This window comes from Sprattus sprattus (genome assembly GCF_963457725.1).
Source record: "Sprattus sprattus genome assembly, chromosome: 17".
Lineage (NCBI taxonomy): Eukaryota > Metazoa > Chordata > Actinopteri > Clupeiformes > Clupeidae > Sprattus > Sprattus sprattus.
Window position 1 is genome coordinate 18,916,279 of NC_137915.1, and position 20,927 is coordinate 18,937,205.

General features: G+C 45.2%; 1 protein-coding gene across 1 annotated transcript in view; it reads right to left on the bottom strand.

The window, feature by feature from the left end:
- Positions 1 to 20,927, bottom strand: part of LOC308378031 (LIM zinc-binding domain-containing Nebulette) — a gene marked incomplete at both ends in the record, with an annotated part of 82,638 nt that overhangs the window by 51,379 nt on the left and 10,332 nt on the right. The window contains 2 exons of the mRNA XM_080854836.1: positions 3,331 to 3,438; positions 9,474 to 9,558. Coding sequence (XP_080710962.1) covers positions 3,331 to 3,438; positions 9,474 to 9,558 — 193 coding nt within the window. The remainder of the gene's footprint in view (positions 1 to 3,330; positions 3,439 to 9,473; positions 9,559 to 20,927) is intronic.

A 20,927-nucleotide genomic window follows, 5' to 3' on the forward strand; every position in this document is an offset into this window, starting at 1 on the left:
TGATCTCATTTAGAGTTTGATCCCAGGGGAGACAGGATGTCCCATAATTGTCCAGTCGCTTAATCTCATTTGGTTTTATTTTGTCATTCATTTTGCCTCTGCACTTTTTAGGAGATGACAGCAACAAATCCTTCTGTTTAATCTCTTACCTTACAAGCTAGCACATTATGGGGAAGGCCAATTTAAAAAGTTCAATAATAATGGCTTACACTGTATGGAAACAGTAGTCCTCTTCCTCGTAGTATAACTCAGCAATACCTAATGCCACCAGTAATGCCTTTACTTGCGGAATGAATGAAGCAAGGTTGGTGACTGTTAATTGGACCTTCCAAAGGAATAATTTTTCAACAGTGCCTTATGATGCATGATGCCTAAAAACATGCCTCCAACAAACCGTTAAGTTCTGATGGCATGTTTCTGGCAGGCTGTGAAGGATGACAGGCATCCAGGACTGGAGATAGCTCCTGCTGTCACTGTTCATTCGGCTCTTGATGCCTCTACGGGGGACTCGTGCGGCTGCTCCAAAGCTGTGAAATAGTTGCCGGGGGAGACGCAGAGGTAAAGGCCAAAGAATGCTTCCGAGAAGCCACTAGGCTGGGCTGCTTAAGGAGAAGCAGAAACACACAGAATCCAGAGCAACTACGGCTAACAGACCATGGAAGCAGCCTAAACCAGGGCCTTGGCCCAGAGCAGAGTGAAGCAGTGGGCTCCCCCAACCCCAAAGAGGGATTTCTGTTGTTGTTTTTCTGGCTAATGACATGGCATATCATTGAGTGACTTGGCTCTCGACACCCCACAACAAGTCGAAAAACGCTCTTGATCAAGTCATGGCTGTATGCATTTTTTCCCCTTCCCCTTCCCCTTCCCCTTCCCCTACAGATGGGAATGGGAGCTTTCCTAAATAACCCTGTGCTTGTGTATTTTAAAGCAGGGTTTTGATAACAGGCTTGGAACGCTGGGTGTGCCGGGGGCCATACTGGGATCGTAAAAGACACAGATGTGGGGCGGAACCACATCAGAGAAGATTTGTTTTCCTGTGGGGACTGAGAGAGGATGCGCATCTGGGGTAGGGTCAGTGGAAACAGTTGGGGGTGACTGTGGCTTATTCTCATAAGCTCCTCAGTGGGAAAGGAACAGTAGCTACCAGTCTAATTAGCTCGACACTGGCATTGTAATCAATGTTGGACTAAGGATGTTAGTGGCTCAAAACAGTGGAATCATGAAGGTATCTTGAAATAAACGGGTTGGTGTGTTGACAAAGACAACAAAAACATTTATAAACAGAGACTTCTTAAAATATATAATTTTTTCCTCCTCCTCCTCCTCTTCCATTCTCCCAGTGTCCTCATCAGGCAGAGGAAGCATCTGAGGAATGAGAAAGCTCTAGGGGGAGCCAATTAGATGGAACACACAGGAATCAGCGTCTCACAAGCTCTGCAGCCGCATACTTGCACGCACAGTAGCGCTACAGACACTAGGTGGGGGGCTACTAGTATTATGTTTTTTCCCAGGGTGGCCTGTTGTTTTATATTCACTCTGATGGCAGTTTACTTAACCTTCTATACATTCTGTTCTTATAAGGCTCATAAGATCCATAAAACATGACCTGATCACAGTCATGTCCTCCCACGCACTCCCTGAGTTACTGTGTGTGCTCAAAAACCGAACTGAGAGACACTCATGCTGTTACACTCGACCTGTTTAAATCAGCACGGAGCCTTCACATCAAAATCTACCCTTTTAAGAGGAGCTGCTGATTGCAATGAGTCTGTCCAGTATGTCCTCATTTGAACCTGACTGCTGCCCTTTCACAGAGGGTGGGGAGGAGTGAGAGAGTGAGAGGAAAGGAGAGTGGAGGAGAGGGAGAGAAAAGGAGGGGGAAAGGGAGATGGAAAGAGAGAGGCAGAGAGAGAGTTGGAGGGAGTGAGACAGTGAGAGAGCAGAGAGAAGGCAGAAGAAAACAAATCGTCTCTCCCTGTCCTTCTGTCTCACAATTTCATTACCTCTGCTGTCAGATTTGCTAGTGGCGGGGTTTAAAGTAATACGAGAACTGACCATGGTGAATTTTTTTTTGCCCCCTCCTGCCCTGCCCTGCCCTGCGGCCTCTCTGCTTAATTACCCCAGGGGAGGCGAGGCGAGGTGATCCGGGGCGATCTACCGAGTGGAAAGATGCGATCACACAGCTGAGTGCACTGTGAGATGGCCGCCGAGAGGGGTGAGAGGCTCGCTTACCTGGGCCAGCTGCCGCCTGTCCGGAATGTTCCGCGATCTGCCACATCTGCTGGGGCTCACTCCAGAGGTGTGTGTGTGTGTGTGGTGTGTGTGTGAGTGTGTGTGTGTGTGTGTGTGTGTGATAATTATGAATGTGTGAGTGTGTCAGCTGCTGTGGTGGAGATGCTGGCAGTCTGGCTGATTAGGAGAAGACGTAGGGGAGGCGTGGCATTCTGTCTGGGTCGGCAACCCAAACAGACACATTCTAGGAAAAGCAGGGAGAGTATGGTTAACCCAAACACACACACACGCATAGACTTTTCAAACAGAAAAGGTGTTCTTACCTGGGGAGATGTTTTCAGTCCAAATGCAGTCAGGATGTTCCCTGGGTGTCTTTTTTTTATCCTCACGTTAAGATGAAGTCAGATCATACTCCAGGTCATTTTACTGGGGTGAATGCCTCCATTATGTAATTGTTGCTATGAGACATACTGTAATGTGCGTTTGGTAAGTGGAATCTGTGGGATTAACGTCTTCAGGCATATCAACTGGAGTAAGTGGGTGTATTTTTGTGATACAGAACTGGATATTATCACAGTTGAAGAAGAGAGAAGAGGAGAAATGAGAGATGTATATGAGTGTGTGTTTGTCTGTGTAGTTTATGGCCCAGTGACCAAAATGCACCCTCTGCATTGTTTCTCTCTCACACACACACACACACACACACACACACACACACACATTAAAGCTCATCCTGCTCACACACCCTGCATGGCCTCATCTCAACGCCCCCACACATACAAACACACTGGCATCTCTCACCCCAGCCCACCATCATTAGCTTATGCAACTTATTGTAAATATATGAGCAGGACAAATACATATGGGTTGGTGAGCTGGCTGACCACTGGGCTGGTCCACCAAAGGGTCAAAGGTCAACCATGTGGTGATGCCAATCGTTGAGGGAAGCATACATGACCCCATTCTTCTCCACCCCTCATCTCTCTTGCACACACACGCACACGCACACGCACACGCACACGCACAAGCACACGCATACGCACACACACACACACACACACACACACACACACACACACACACACACACACAGCATACATTACTGATCTGCTCCTGGGTTCTTCTCAGTCTCTGCATCTCAGGAGTGTCAGACACGATACTGAAGCCCCGCCCTTTGCTCTCCTCAAAGTCCTTTTTGTATTTTACCTGGAAAACAACAAACACCATGGTAGCTATTCATTCAAGGGCCACAATTAGCATAAACTTTTACTGAAGACATAAATAGGAATAATATCTGCACTTCAAAGGACTTGAATCAGTGGCTGAGACATTACCAGTCCCTAGTCGAATATTTTGTACTCCAGGAATTATTATATGAAAACAAGTAACTATTGCTCTAGCTGTCTCCGAATCTCATCTCTCATTTACTGTTTAATATCTGAGTATTCTCAAACAGTAGAGACTGTAATAAGCTCTACAATCTCATTGTGCGGCGCAAAGTAATGTGTTATTCTAAGGAGAGGATTTGTAACACAGTTCCCCAAGTCTTCAGCCATTTCAGGTAGGCGCACTTACAGGATTCTCATGACATAAGCGCTTCCATAAATTAGGACTTTAGTGCCCCTGATGGTTATCTTATTGTGTGAAATAATGGCACTTTCTCCACGGCACAGGCTCAGGCTCAGAATGAAGACACATCACACACTAAAACTCTCATCACTTGCCTAACCAACCCGTCTGCAGTAACAGTCAAAGCCACAGCTCCCTGTCTGTAATGTCTTTTACAACTGCATCGCCATTGTTAATCCCCAGACCCAGAACCACTGCACATCATCTGCTGTGCACTGAAATCCAATAGAATTGTCTTGCATCACCTTCAAAACAGATGGAGCCGAGAACCCATCACACAGGGAACCGTACCGCTGTACTCTACTGCACTTGTTCCCCCGGTCTCATCCTACCCCTCTTTGATCCTCTAGGCCCGTTACATAAGGCCCCCGGAACACAGGTGGATGAATCATCTCGTTATTCCATCATTAACCAAAGCAGGCAGGTTAATAAGACCTGCAAGGGATGCCTCCGACTAAGGGGACGGAAGGGGCGACTCTCACACTGTGTGAGTGAGATATAGACCTCTTCATGTGAGGGGATTTGTGAATTTTCCATTTTTCCAAAAAGGATAATGAGACTTTTGTTATCTCTTTGCGTGTCTATACGTGTGTTAGCATGTCTGGGTGCATCAGCGAGTGCGTGTTTGCATGTCTAAATATAATCCTGTAGGTGTATGCATATGAGTATGCATACATGATTGTGCTGTTTCTTTCTTGTGTATGAATGACTATGTGACTGTGTGTGTGTGTGTGTGTGTGTGTGTGTGTGTGTGTGTGTGTGTGTGTGTGTGTGTGTGTGTCTGTCTGTCTCACTCAACCCAACCACAGTCACAGGGCACAGGGTGGGAGGACTGGCCTGGGGGTTGAGGGGGCACTCAGGCCATCAAACAGCCATTAGTAAAAACCTGCAAACAACCCCTCCGCCACCATCCCCTAACTCTGCCATCTCTTCCCTGGGTGTTTTTCACTGGCTTGTGGCAGAGATGACTAATGAATACACTGAAAACCAGCACTTATGTAATCCTCAGATCAAATCAATGCCTCGGAGGACAGCGCCACGCTTCTGTGTGTGGTGGACAAAAAAAATGAGTCAGGTTGGCAAGGGATGCAGGACTTCACAGCTTGTGGCTTTCTTCGTTTTTTAAACAAAACCTTCTCTGAAAGAATGAGGCCTTGTGATACACTCCTAGTGAAGTTTCACTAGTAGGGGAAGGTTTTTTGGACTGGACTGAAGACTGGAGCAGAAACATAACACTTTTCTATTGGACAAGACCTCATTTCACCCCTGCAATACCGTGTTCTGAACATTACAACATCAAAAACAACAAATAAACCTAACCCTAACCCACAAAACAACAAAAAACAATGTAAGCGTGCCATTTTAACTCTCTGGAACAAGCTACATCATAACAAAGCAACAAAACCCATGCACAGATAAGATCAATGTTTTTAACACAGGGTTTATGAAAAAAAAACAGTGTCTTGTTCACCGCGCCCACACACACTGCTTTGTCTGACTGTCCTTTCAGCGAGGCTGTGCAAGGGGGGATATTACTAAAGTAAATCTCCTTGGCCTGATGGCACGGGCGGATGCCCTCGTCGTTACAGCTCAGTAAAGAAGATCAAGCTCACAGGTCACTGGACACAGGACCAGAGGACAGCACCAGAAGCACCAACAACAGCAGAGTCCATCGTCCAGCACTTTGAGTCTGTAACTATTTCAGTCTAGGCCAGTGAAAAATATGAACAGATTGTGCTCATAAATGCAGACAGAGGAGCAGTTAAGAGATGTAGAGGACTGAACCGGGTCTTGAGGAGGAACAAGGATGACCAATCCTCCAAGTCTTTGGACAAGTAACTCACCAATGACTCGTATATACAGAGATTTTGGGGGACGGAATAAAGATATTTTGGGGACCAGACTACAGATATTTTGGGAAACAGATAACAAAAGGCTGAATGACTTGTTAAGCTCTGATTGGCATAGTCCTCACTTCTGTTGAAACACACAGAAGCATCACCTACACTGGGGGGATGGAGAGATGAAGGAGATAAAAACAAACACCTCCATCACTACTCTTTCCACCCAGGAGACATTTACCTATCCTCACCTGCTGAGATTGAAGAAACACACATATGGATACTCATTCTCACACACACAGACACAGACACAGACACAGACACAGACACACACGCACACGCACACGCACAAGCACACACACTCACACACGCACACGCACACGCACACGCACACAAACACACACACACACACATACACACACACACACACACATTCACACCTGGCTCCGTAGCCATCGTAACCTCCCGAGAGACATTGTGCTGGCACTTGCATAACAGAACATATGGATCAGACTCTCACTCTGCCCTGCGCACAAATGAACAAGCGTGAACGCTTAATATCAAGGAGGATAAAGATAAACAACACTGCTCACAACACTACAACTGAACACCAGCAACAAATTAAAAACTCCTACCAGAATATAGAACCTTTAAATAGTCTTACACAACCCACAATTGTATCAGTATATGCCTTATAAATATGTCCAAGTCCTTGCTGGGAGCAGATTGAAATTAGACGCAATGGCTCTCCTCAGGGGAGAATGAAAGTGTGGTGTGATTCATGTGTAGCCTTGCACTGCAGTGTTATCCTTGACTACAGAACAAACACACAAATAAAAAAGTCCAAACTCCAAAGCTTATCAAAACAAACATTTCAACTCTAAAGACATCACCATTTGAAAGACATTCCCTTAAAACAGAACCGGAAATCTAAAACATTCATTGGCAGCTATCAATATGTGACAAATAAAGCAGAAAGAAACAGCGGTGAGTGGAAATGAGGACACTCGGATGTGAGGACCCAACTTCTTCATGAGGCCTCCGCTCCTGCTCCTGGGGACAGCATTATTAATGGACTGATTTCATCATGGAGCTTATTAGACAGCAACGTGACAGCAACGTGAGAAGATTTCCTTTAACTTATTTGTGGGAGGCTACACCTGTCACAGGGAAAAGAGAGGGGAAGTATATGTTTGTATGTGTGTGTGTGTGTGTGTGTGTGTGTGTGTGTGTGTGTGTGTGTGTGTGTGTGTGTGTGTGTGTGTGTTGATGGGGGATCGGAGTGATGAAACTTGTTATGCTATAGCTGTTATGTTTGGGCAGTATCTATTTTTTTCAGTTTCAGGTGTTGCGTAGCATCGTATTACTTGCTGACTTCAAGTTACCATAAATGTCCATTACAAAAGGTGAAGAGACGACTTGTAGAATGATATGAAATACGTTCTATCAGTAGTGTGAATGTACACACATAAGAACATGGGTGAGATCAACATGAATTACATTAAATATTAGTCCTGTGTTTGAGGGATAATAGTAAGTGGAGCATCTGTATTTTTGATGGTATAGAAAACCGTATCTGCGGGACTAAATACCCCGGTATACCATAATACCTTGATACCACCGCTAGTAGATTACACTTTAATGGTCAGTACTGGCTGAATAGTTTAACATTACTCACAGGGAAATTCCACTTTCAGATATATTATGAGCCTCAAAGCTATATTTAGGAATGAGATGAGGCATCATACAGAGTGCTAGGTGGGAGAATACTTTGCAGGAGGGATGCTGTGGGCACCTCAACCACTTGGGTTTCTGAGGCTCTCACAGTTTTATCTGAATGGCTTAGAGTTCCCGTGGGCAGCAGGTGTGCTCCAGCTGATCTGAGATCAGTTGGGCAGTGGCACCAGGTGAGGGGTTACCTCTGGATGGCTATATGTTAGCTCTCCCTTCGGAGCGAGAACAAGGTCATTGCCTCTTGTGATGGATTACTCATGGGAATCTCAGGGCTTAGTCACCTCAAGCTTCAATAACCACATTACTGCCGGGCTGCCGAGCCTTGGAAATGCGCTCACAGAAAACTACGGGTGCAGGCGGAGGGGTCGGGGTGGGGGGGTCATACACAGACTGCCTGTGGGCAGACTAACAACAATAACCAACCTCTCTATCTCCCTCTTTCTCTCTCTCCAAGAGGCCTCTCTACTGTCTGGAAGTATTGTTTTTGGTTTTTGGAGCACAAAGACATGCTAGGCTACCTTCGGTGAACCATGACTGTGCAACTGACTCCGAAAAAATCACAGGATTTAAATTTGAGGACATTGCTCCTGATATACCCCATTACACCAAATTGAGATCTGTGCATATTTTGTATGTATGAAATGCTATTCAAGTGTGTTATGCACTTTTCTTCACACAAACATCACACATCTCTTGTCTGTAAACTCTGGATCAGGGGTCTGCAGTAATGATAAGATTTCTGCTGCTCTGTAATCTGCTTTAATGAGAGCACACACATAGACGCCAGATCATGGCAGGCTAAAGCTCTCGGGCCCCCTCACACACACACACACACACACACACACACACAGCATCTGATGGGGACTTAAGAGTCTGACAAGCTTCAGCACTTTAAGGAGAATAACATACATCCATCTCTCGGGTGCAAACTGAAAGAGTTTTTTGATGATAAAAACTGTTTGTAGCTGGTGTGCTGATGCAGGCATAAGAGCTTTGCACTCATAACAAACCCTTCCAAACGCTGTGATGAGGACAGAAACTTAAAGGAGCAGTCCTTGATTACAATCCATTACCCTTTTCGTCAAATTCAGCTAAATCCTCGTCACGTTCCTCTAGCACCGGTGTTTGTACGCAGCCATACATTGACTGTGAGTGTTTCTCTGAATCTGAAACAAACAAAGTGGCCCAGACTCAGCCATACACTGTTCCAGCCAATCAGCAGCACTGTGCCTTCAGGAGTACTGAAGGGAAGAGGGTATTTGAGTGTCTGTTGAGCTCAAATATCAACAACCCCTTCGCCAGGAATCAAGAACTGTACATTAAAAAAAAAAAAAATGTTAGTCCTGTAAATGTAACAACTGTAAGTCCTACGCCTGTAGGAGGTGGTCCTTGCATTTTGGCCCGGTGGTGAAAGTAAAAAGCTTATTCCACACAGATGGAGCAGAGGCTTTCCTCTCTGTGTGACGCCTGCTTCAGCCCAGCGGGGGGTTCCTGTCCGTATAGCGCCAAACCAGTTGGATGAGCTGAAGGTGTGGCGTGTGTGTGCCCTGCATGAGTTAGTGCCACAGACGGGGCCAGGCGGGCAGATGGGCCCAACCTGCCCACCGTGGCAGCCTGGCCAACACCGAGGTGGAGGGTAGAGGGTGGCAGAGGCTCCAAACAACAATAACAGCGAGTGGAATACTGGGCCCATGCTAATATAATGAGGAACAGACTATCGAGGGAGGGGAATGACAGGAATGCAGAATGACCTCAAAAACAAATAACAGCCTAACAGATATCACAGTGTGGCCCTGATATGCGGTTTCAACTGTGCTTCACTTTCTTTCTTGCAGCAGACCTTGTTACAGTGTAGCCTATACTAAGCTGAGACTGAAACTGACACTGCAAGTCTAACCTCCTGTATGAACTCAGTGAGCATGTGTAAGCAAAGCGATATGTATCCACAGAACGCTATCTGCTGTGTATTAGGAGAGTTAGCAGACCCGCTAACCTAAACCATTCCCATTATCTACTACCAGGCTCCGTCCCGCTCACCTGGCTTTGCAGCTCACTCTGATGTTTCAGGCGCAGGTTCTCAGGTGTGTCCGTCACGATGGTGAAGGAGGTCTTCGGGTAATGCCTGCATGACAATAGCATCACAGTACGTCAGAAAAAGCATTCGTTATCTGAAATCTGATACTGAACACTTGAGCTTGTGAAGAGCATATATCAGCTGAGGATGTAAATGTAAAGTTAATGTTGCAATTTAGGAACATAATAACTGGGCTGTACAGGATTTTTCTCATAACATTTACTGACATTCAGCTGACCCATGATAAAAGACAAAACCGTAAAACTACACTGGTGTTTGTTGTGGCTTTTGCATACTCAGAGGAAGTCGTGCCAAAAATACCCCATGCACAACAATCACCTATTGAATCCCCCGAAACAAAACGCCCAGGAAAGTTAATGGATGACCTCATGGCACTATCTGATAAAAATAACCTGTCAGAAACAAAGGGGCATTGAACATGCTCAACCAAGGGGAGCCAGAGTGGGCACCGATCCCCTTGTTACCTAGGTGATACCAAGCTCCGCCCCCAACTCTAGAATTGCAGCATTCCATTCCAAACTGACTGCTTCATTCAGCTTCAGGTCTGAAATAGCCTCTGAACATGGAACACGGTCTGCGATCTACTTCACCATGCGGCACTCACAGTTATTATGATTTATGTTTGTATTTATGTTTCATTATGACTCATATTATGATTTAGGGTTACCATAACGTTGCCCTTCAAAGCTACTTGGTCCTTGGCAACGAGTCAGGTTTCCTGTGGCGAGTGTTCGACTTACGTTCAAGTATGAAGAAGTGTTCATTATGTCATGGCCTGGGGTTCTTTTGTCAGGCGGCAATCAATGGGCTTTTTACAAATCGGGTGGAGATTATGGAGTGGCCAAGGCATTCTTTTGGAACAAGTCAGTTTAAAGTCAGTGCACTGTGTTTATGGTACTGTACTGAGGTGTCCCATCAGTACAGTGCTCTGCTGCAGGGAGTCATATCAGACCGATCAGGTGTACAAAACCAGTGAGAGTGTGTTTGTGTGTAAGAACGTATGTGTGAAAGACAATCAGAAACATAATGAAAGAGTGTGTGTGTGAGATAGAGAATGTGTTTGTGTGTGAGTATGTGTGTGTGTGTGTGTGTGTGTGTGTGTGTGTGTGAGAGAGAGAGAGAGAGAGAGAGAGAAGGACAGTGAGAGTGTAAGTGTGTGTAAGAACATATGTGTGAAAGACAATCAGAAACATAATGAAAGAGAGTGTATGTGAGAGAGAAAGAGTGTGTGTGTGTGTAGGGGGGGGGGGGGGGGGGGGCTGACTTTGGGCAGCAGAGAGGGTAATGAGAGCAGTACTGGGGCTTATGAAACAGGTTATGGGGGAAAGATGAAGAGCTAAGGTGGTCTGTTTGGACCAGGAGGAACTGAGGGACTGACTGAGGCGTGTAGAGAATGAGGATGCTGGGGGGGGGGGGGGGGGGGGGGGGGGCAGACACACACACACACTCACAAACACACACACACACACTCCCTTTCATGTATACACTCCGTCTCACACTCACAAGCTGTGTACACATACACACACACACACACACACACACACACACACACACACACACACACAGACATCAAAGGAGTTGAGAGAGAGAGAGAGAGAGAGAGAAGCATTGCGATGGGGAGAGGAGCATGGCAGGATGAAGAGAGTGTTATGTAGTTTGTAGCACACATGAGAAGACAGAACATGGATGAAATGGAAGCTGCTCAGAAGAGAAACCCAAGCTACAAACAAACACAGCCCACTGATGAGGAGAGATGTTTCAGTTTCACACATCCCTTCACACACACACACACACATCCCTTCACACACACATCCCTTTACACACACACACACACACACACACACACACACACACACACACACACATCCCTTCACACACACACACACACACACACACACACACACACACACACACACACACACACACACACACACACACACACATAAACGTACATAAACACACCCACACACACACACACAAACACACACACACACACACACATAACCATACATAAACACACCCACACACACACACACACACACACACACACACACATACACATACATAAACACACACACACACACATCCCTTCACACACACGCACACACACACACACACACACATGCACACACATACACACACACACACATCCCTTCACACACACACACACACACATACACACACACACACACACATTCCTTCACACACACATCCTTTCACACACACACACACACACACACACACAAACACACACACATCCATTAACACACACACACATCCCTACACACACACAGAACACATCCCTTCACACACACACACACACACACACACACACACACACACACACATCCCTTTACACACAGGCACACATCCCTTCACACACACACACACATCCCTTCACATACACACACACACACACACACACACATCCCTTCACACACACACACACACACACACACGCACACACACACACACACACACACACACACACACACATCTCTTGTGCTGAATGACAGAGAAGCAGAGGGCAGTGTCACCATAAGCATTTAGCTGAAAACAACATTTATCAACAAATAACAATTCATTTCATTATGAAAATGAACCACTTCAAAACAATTTGAGAGTCCGTAGAAAACTGTATTTTCAGTCTCCAAACTTTATTGTAAAAAAGCACTTTCTACTTGAGTTGCAGTGAGAGTGGTTTGTGTGTGTGTGTGTGTGTGTGTCTGTGTGCCTGGAGGAGAATATTCTCTTTATCTCTCTCTCTCTCTCACACACACACACACACACACACACACACCCACGCATGCACAAAAACAACGATTTTGTTTGCTAAAGGCCAAATGCCTCCTTGGACCTTTTCACCTCTTTTCTATCAGGAGACAGTGAAGCAAAAGACAACTTTAGCCAAACTAAATTATACTGCCAAATCAGGATCTATTTTACATGCAAAAGCCACACTGATGTGTCTGGCTACTTCAGAGACCGGAGGAACCAGTCCCATTGCCATAGCAGTCTCATAACAAAAGCAAAACACATCATGTGTAGCCACCTCAAAGCTCATCCCCTAGCAGCAGACCACGTCAATCCTCTGGATGCCAGTGGCTAGCATCAGATCTTCTAGACCAGAATGCCATTTTCATGAGTGTCTCACAGTGACTTTCTCTGCAGGAGGTGGCACCTTTGTGGTGTTGGTGGTGGTACAGTGGTCAGTGTTGCTGACGTCTAAGTGGTCAGCCTGGGTTTGTTTCCCGGTAACTGCTGGATGCATATGCAAGTTGCTTTGGATAAAAGTGTCTGCTAAATACCAGACCTTTCCCTTTAAATGAACTCCTTTCTTTAACCGTTGTTTGTGTTATACAACACACTGTTGTGGCAAAATGTCTGTCTCTGAGGATGGAGAGATGCCATCTTTCTTGGAGTGAAATGCTATGTGACCAAAATGCAGTAGGAAGAACTGCTGCTCCAACTTAGTGCTCCACCCATGTTTACAAGCAGAGGGCAGAGGGAATGGACCAGGCTGCACCAGCGGACCAGCCAGAGAGGACATGATCCACCAGATAAAACAAAATGCTTCCCATTTGTGTTTGTGGTGGTGGTGGTGGTGTTTGGGCGGGGGCAGGGTTGTTGGATTCCCATGCTTAAACAATGCTTTAGACGTCAATCCTAAGGAATTGAAGACACATACTGCTTAACCAACTTTAATGTTTGTTTACCAAAGTAGGCCATCCTACTCAGTGTTGATAAACAAGGACACAGCCATGGTTTGACTGTAGCACTAACACATCTTTTTGTCCGTGCCAGCCCCTCAGCAGCTGTGTCTGCTGTTGTTGTCGTCTTGAGCCTGTGTTGGAGGGCCACTGATACCCACCCAGCAATTACTGCCGGCAAACACACAATTATGATTTCTTGAGCTTTCCCATGGGCAAAGTAGCAAACAATGAAAATAACCAAAAGAGCCATAGAATTGCTTTGAGCCTAACGGGACTATGACCAATGTTTAACAGTACACATTCCACTCAGTAACTTACTACGAAGAAGAAAAGAAAAACTGAAAATGGAATACTCTCCAATAAAGTTTCAGCCTGGCAGTTAATATGCACCTGTAAAAATGACAGACAAAAAAGAAGCTAGACCAAAATATCCGTTTGAAGTATTACTAAGAGGTGTTCTTGTGCTTGTCTTGCTTTTGGCAAAGCCCGGAAAGAGAAAAAAAAAACATGTACAATGTGTCCACACCTACAACCATGAAATGAGTAGTGACAGGACCATGACAGGCTGTGAACAGAAAGAAAGCGGGATAAACAGAGAGAGGATGACCTGGGGGATTATGGGAATGGTGTGTGTGTGTTTGTGTGTGTGTGAGAGACTGTGTGTATCCTCCGAGGAAGGATAGAGAGATAAACAAACATCATAGCAGACAAAACACGGAAATCACACACAGACAGGCATGTTGAAAACTGCCTTTCAGGAGATGTAGAGCTGGCTAGGTCAGCTTGGGTCAGTAGTAAGAGGCCAGTTAAATGTGGAGGAAATGGACACTGCTATCTCAGAGGTAATGGCTCGACACACAGATAGGCAGATCAGGTTTAAGTGAAAGAAAGTTTCTGTATGCATATCCCTGTGTTCACATTCGCAAACAACAGGCTATCTTATTAACATTGTTAGCTACTGTAATTGTAGTGGAAAAAGAGCCTATGTAAATTGGATAGCCGCATATTATATCTACCCTCCAATGACTGACTAGCTTTCTTTTTTTCATTCTTACACTCCCTTTCTCCTTCCTTGTTTTTCATCCCCTCCTTCCCTCCCTCCTTTTTTCCCATCCTCACCCTCCCTCTCTCATTTCTCTCTATGTATACTCCTGCTCTCTCCCTAAGAACATGTACACTGAGATGGTCTCTGAGGAAGACAGGTCTAAAGGCCTTTGAGAAGAATGCACAGTGTGTTTACAGGCGCTGATGTGGGTGTGTGTAAATGTCATTTGTGGTGTGTGTGTGTGTGTATGTTGGTGGGGGGGGGAGTCATTTCTGTTTTTCTCCTCTGATTCACACTCCTCCTGGTCAGAGCTTGAAGTTACACTTTAGTGGCCCGGCTCAGCGTCGCCACTGGCAACTTCAGACACTTAGCTGGGGCCCGGCAACCCAATCCCCTGAAACAAAGGGCCACTCAGCAGGCCATCCAGCCCTTTACTCCGCAGCCAAGGTAACCCTTCACTTGGCCAGGAGAGAAGACCGCGGAGGCAGAGATGTTGTTTATCCCCAGGCAAGCACAAAAGAATGGTAAAAGCTGTTCTAAAAGAAATACAAACAGGCAGCAAAAGATCGCGATTTTCGGTTGGAGTTTGTCGAAAAGATTATGCCCATTTAAATAGGTTTTTGTAATCAGTGAACACTTCAAGAACTGAATTTAATAGGAAAGTGAACTGAAATGAAAATGTTTGGTTGGGCACACAAACAAAAAGAACCTATTAGCATTTTCACCTTGAAGCTCCACAGGTTGCCAGGCTGGATCAGACATAAACAATCTAAATAGCATTACAAGCTCAGCTTATTTCCCTGTAACTTTAAGATTAAAATGTCCTCTCACATCACAACTTCTATATAAAGGTGCCCAGGCTGCTGGACATTCTAACTTGGTTAGCCACACAACACCACATGCTTTCAGAGCCATGCCAAATCTAGTTGCAGTTTCTGGAGAATAGGCTCCCCCTTATTTCGATACAACTCACTTCTAAAACCCTGGTTTCAGTTAACTGAAGTGACATGATTATTGAAATGTTAAAGATGACAGCCAGTTTGGCTGAAGACAACCATCTTGTAGGCCCCGCCCACACTACAGTGTTGACAACAGAGTTTTTGTGTGCATTGATACGTTTTATTGCATTTTGGTCCTTGCATCCAGATGCCAATGGCGTTTTCAGGGACTGGAAACGCACGCTTTGCGCATGCTGTTTGAGTAAAGAGGCAAAACCTGAACTTTTTGAAAGCGTTGACGACCACAGCCCCTACTTTATCCAATCACATTTAAAAAATTCCAGTCGGAACACATCCTGCAAATCCTGCGCTACAAATAAAATGCATTATTATTATTAATATCCTGTAATAATAATAATTATTATTATTATCCTCAGTGGCACTAAAAGGAAAATCTATGTTCGATTGTCAGAAACATCATGGTTATCAGCCAATTAGTTATAAGAGGGACATAATCTATTGGGAACATCATCAATCAAAGCCTTTTCTGTGTAAGTTCTTTTCTGGGTAAGTTCTGTTTGCCCAAATCACATATTGCTGATGTGGAAAAATAAACGATTTATGGGATTTACCTCATCTCATATTGCCATTGCTGTGATAATAATCTTGTTTAGTTATAGTCTATATCTTTCTGTATAGATTATGCAAGAAATGTCATTTCCAAACGAGCTGCCAAAATGTCGTGAGGATGTGTTGTCGTGCGGATGTGAAAATGGAAAGGAAAAACCCTTCTTTATAGCATTCTTTTGTTGCGTGGACAGGGTCTTAGGCATCTGCTGCGTAAACCGTAAACTGCTGAGTGCCTCTCCAGGACTTGTCCCAGAGAACAGAAGCAGGAGTGCCTGCCTGTGCAGGGAATGCCAACGTTGCACTGCTGGGTGACTCAGCATTCTGCACAGAACAGAACCGGCCCAACCTGCCATCTCTGGGCCAGACTCTGATTCATGAGCAGCATCCTAAATCGGTTCGGTTGCCTCAGTGAGACCTGGAGTTCTGGATCATGGGAAATAATAAGGGGGACACTGGGTAACCATAACCTTTTACTGACACTTCCATCAGGAGCAGTAAAGGAACGAACAGAAAACATGAGATATGTTCACATTACAGACAGTGTTTACAACCAATCGCATCGGTATTTCTATACAATATCAATATCAAGTCAAGTCATCAATAGCACTAGAGTGTGTGATGATGACCAAATTCTGTTCCTGCTCACTCTACCAAGTGGAAGAAAAATCTCAAAGTCAATAATGTGAAGGTCCTGCCCCTTCAACTTTCAGGCTGTTTTCACCTCTTGTACATCTGGGATGTGGGCCTGGCAGATGGTTGACTCAGGGCTACTGAGATTAATTTCCCTGTCTGACACACACATTTTCATCCACCCTCCCATTTAAAAACTTTTTCATGACTTTTTCAAGGATCCTTTTACAACCTAAAAGTACTGATTGAATGAAAATGAAACGACAACCCTTTCCATTCCTTTTCTTATAGGCTAGTTAGCCTATATTTATCCAAGTGTAAACTGGATCATCAGTCAGAAATTCTCACAACGAAACATCATCCAAGGAAAGTACAATAACATACCTAATTTCTTTAGACCTACATACTTTTCCAAACCTCTCAATTAATCTAATCTTAAACGGAACCTTCCACAAATTCCACAATTTCCAGGATTCCCATGACCGTGGGAAGCCCGACCTCAGCCCTACATGCAAGTATTAATAACCCTGACCTCAGCCCTACACGCAGGTATGAATGACTATCAGAGGGTGACTGTTCCAGAACCGCCACAGGACAAGGTTTGCATCAGACATGACATCAGAGCACACTGGTCGTTTCGTGGAAAGGTCTATTTGGCCTCAGGGAAACAGAAGGAAAGGTCAGATTCAATCAGGCATAAAGCGACCACACACACGCACACACACACACACACACACACACACACACACACACACACACACACACACACGCACAAACACACAGGCCAGTGTGGCGTCACACATTTCATAGCTGAGAGGATAAACCAGGACGCATGCCAACACATAGAACAGAATTACATGCTCACATGCTGACAAGTAAACAGGGTACATAAGTATCAAGAAATGCTCAGACACACACACACACACACACACACACACACACACACACACACACACACACACACACACACACACACACACAAACACAGACACAGACACACACATACACACACACACACTCACACACCTCAGCAGCTTTCCTCATCTGGAGTGATGTATTGTGTTTCTTATCTGCGCGGGCAGAGGGGTGGATGCCGGCGCAGCATTAAAATGCCATCATTCCTAAACATATTTATGGGCTGGGCTGGGCTGGGCCGGGCTGGGAGGCAGGGCAGCTATACTCTGTAATATAATCACACAGGAGCTCTTTGCCAAAGAGGAACACAGAGGCGATGTCAGTGGTGCTGGATGGAAGGAAAATTCACTAATTTGATGCATAGGCCAATTTTTCCTTGCATGTCCTCACAGGTGAGTTCTGTCTTGAAAAGGTGAGTAATTTCATTGGCCCGTGGTTTACTGAATGCAAATTTGAATGCAAAATCTACCAGTAGAGCTGTTTTTTAAGTGGTTGAATCCCAACACATTTTCCACTCCAAAGCTCAAGTCAGCTGTGAGTGCAAACAAACCATGATAAAAGTCCAAGCTTTGGTGATCAAGTAACACGTGAAACAAAAAACATATTACACTTCCAAGATCTACAGAAAATGAACCTTAGAAAAAAACAAATATCTCTTTTCCTTCAGAGCATGGAGTGAACTCTTTATAGTTGTCGGGGTGGAAACACCTGTGTCATGAGTGGAGCCACTAGTTGATTTGCTTTTTATTTGCCTAAGCTTTTGAAGGTGAGCGTCACATCCTACAGCTTTTATGTGTGTGTGTGTGTGTGTGTGTGTGTGTGTGTGTGTGTGTTAGGGGGCAGTTTCCATTGGCAAAATCCCACATGCACTTGTTCTATTCTCTCTCTCCTGAAAGTACCCTGACAGAGTTCAACAGAGAATGAGGTTAATGGCCCTGACTGGGCTTCAAGACATGCAAGACCTTTACAAAGCTCTTCCAAACCCTTCTCAACTTTCCTCAGAAAACAGAAAACACACACAGCACAACATAAGGCTGCATCTCTCATAAAATCTTCCTCTGTGATCTTTCAGTGCATTAAAATCATAGACTGCTGGATCATGATCTTGTGCCCTGTCAAGAAGAACTATCCCCTTCTCCGTCCCGCAATGATGCTCAGAGGCTCTTTTTTGCTGAGTGTCCTCAGAAAGTCTCGGTGTACTTCAGAGAATGATGGTGTCTTGTGGAGTGCCAAACAATGTAAGGGGAAATGTATATATGAGCCACGTTCCCTTGAGGCTTCGTGCCGGACATATACTATTACTCTTTGCCTCTGCTGCCTTTAACTTCTGTTCAAGATAAAACATAAGTTCACAAGAAGGAACTGCTACAAATCAGCTTGGCCTCTTCACAGCTAGAGGTAGCGAGTTGCCCGTCCCTCATTCTGAAAGCTCTGCTATGAAGAATGATATTCACCAAACGTAGCCTTCAGCTTGCAAATGATACATCACCACCCTCCCACGGAACCCCTCGTCAGATTAAATCATGCATGCATACGCTGTCAATCATCACTCAGTTTCCATCAGCCCATCCCGGTGTCGCAGGTGAGCAAGGACAACTTATGGAGGCTGGGTTTCCACGGATACGCCCATCCTCCAAATGTGCCGTAACGTAATGAGGTAGCGCTCCGGCAGTCCCTCAGTGCCGGCTCCTTCATGTGGAATGAGGCCAGCCGTGAGCGGCACAGGCCAGTGGTCACACCGCTCCCTGGAGCATCGCGGCGAAAGGGGAAGATGCCAGAGCTTCTCCCCTACACACCACAGAGGGTTGGATATGTTTCAGGACTGTGCATAAGTAACTTCAAACTCAGATGAATGGTGTTAACGAGGAAACTCTGCTAAAGAGAACTGAGTATTTGAGACAAAGTGAGTTGAGTATAAGACACCTGTGAATAGAGTTAATGGGAGCGGCTGTTTGTGCGCTCTGGTCCATCAAATCATCAACATACCACCTGAATAGCTGTCATTTCTGTGCACTTTTCACCTGGCCTTGAGGGACTGGCTACATTTGTGAAGTGTAAACAGAGTGACAAGCCCATTATTATTGAGTGTCTGGGGGACTGTGTGTGTGTGTGTGTGTGTGTGTGTGTGTGTGTGTGTGTGTGTGTGTGTGTGTGTGTGTGTGTGTGTGAGAGAGAGAGAGAGTAAGAGAGTGAGTGTGTGCTAGATCTGTGTACATATGGCATGTGTTTGTATTTGCAAGTGTGTTAAGTGACACACATCCTGTGTGAGGGGGCAGCAGGGATGGAGGGTGTGATCACAAGGTCCCTTTGCGTGAGTTTAGAGCCTTCCCTGTGTGAGTGCTAAAGCACCCTGTGTGTGTGTGTGTGTGTGTGTGTGTGTGTGTGTGTGTACGTGCGTGTGTGTGTTTGTGTGTGTGTGTGGGTGTGTTTCTGTGTTTCTGTTTCTACCCGTGCTGAAAGGCGTAAATTATATGTCTAGCATTGGTGTGTAGGTGCTCCTTTGTCTTACTCATAATGCTAAAATGGGCAGTGATGAGTCGATACATGTGAAGGAGGGTGTGTCTGTCTGTGCCTATGTTTTTGAGTGTGAGTGAATCAGTGTAGTGTGTGTGTGTGTGTGTGTGTGTGTGTGTGTGTGTGTGTGTGTGTGTGTGTGTGTGTGTGTGTGTGTGTGTGTGTGTGTGTGTGTGTGTGTGTGTTACAGAATGAAAGCAGCTGAGTCACGGCGGGGCACTGCTCTATTCTGTCTCTCTCTCCGTCTCTCCGTCCCTCTCTCATTTATCAGTGAGACGTCATCACTCCACTCAGCAGGGAAGTTGCTGCACTGATCAAACACAAGAGCTCAACCCCGCATAACATGCGATTCAGGGACACGCCAAGCCTCCACCAATCAATCAGCCATCACCGGGGACAAGGTACCGCGCCGAGCACAAACAACAACGGAACAAGTCATGATACTTGACAATCAGCACAACTCTAAATGATGCTGAACTAAGGATAAATGAAGCAGAGCATAACTGAGTTATGGTAGCACACCTGTGATATTTATCTTCATGACAAAAACAAACAAACTTGTAGTATTGCTGGTGATAATATCTTGCAATGATCCTGATGCGTCATGCATCACTACAGAAGTACTTCTAGTGTCTTCTCAGTGTACAGCTTCCACATTGAAGCGGTCACTCTATTCTATCTTTCAAAGGGAACATTCTCCTTCAGTTTACCAAGTTGTTTGTGTCAGTGTGTAATAATTAAGTTAACTGACATTTCAGACCCACTGTGTTATTCTACAAAGATGCAATTCATTAGTTTGTTAGCCTGAGTTGGTTTTGTGGGTTGAAGTACTTTACAAATAACGTGCAAAATAAGAGTGATCTCCCATAATAAGCTTACCGGTGCGTCATAATTTTTAATAAATAATCAGCTCTTACTAGGGTGACGGCAGGAGATTAAGAAGCACAGCTAATTAAGCTTTAGGGGGATGCAAAGCTTCCATCAGATAGGGGAGGCAATCATATTTAGACT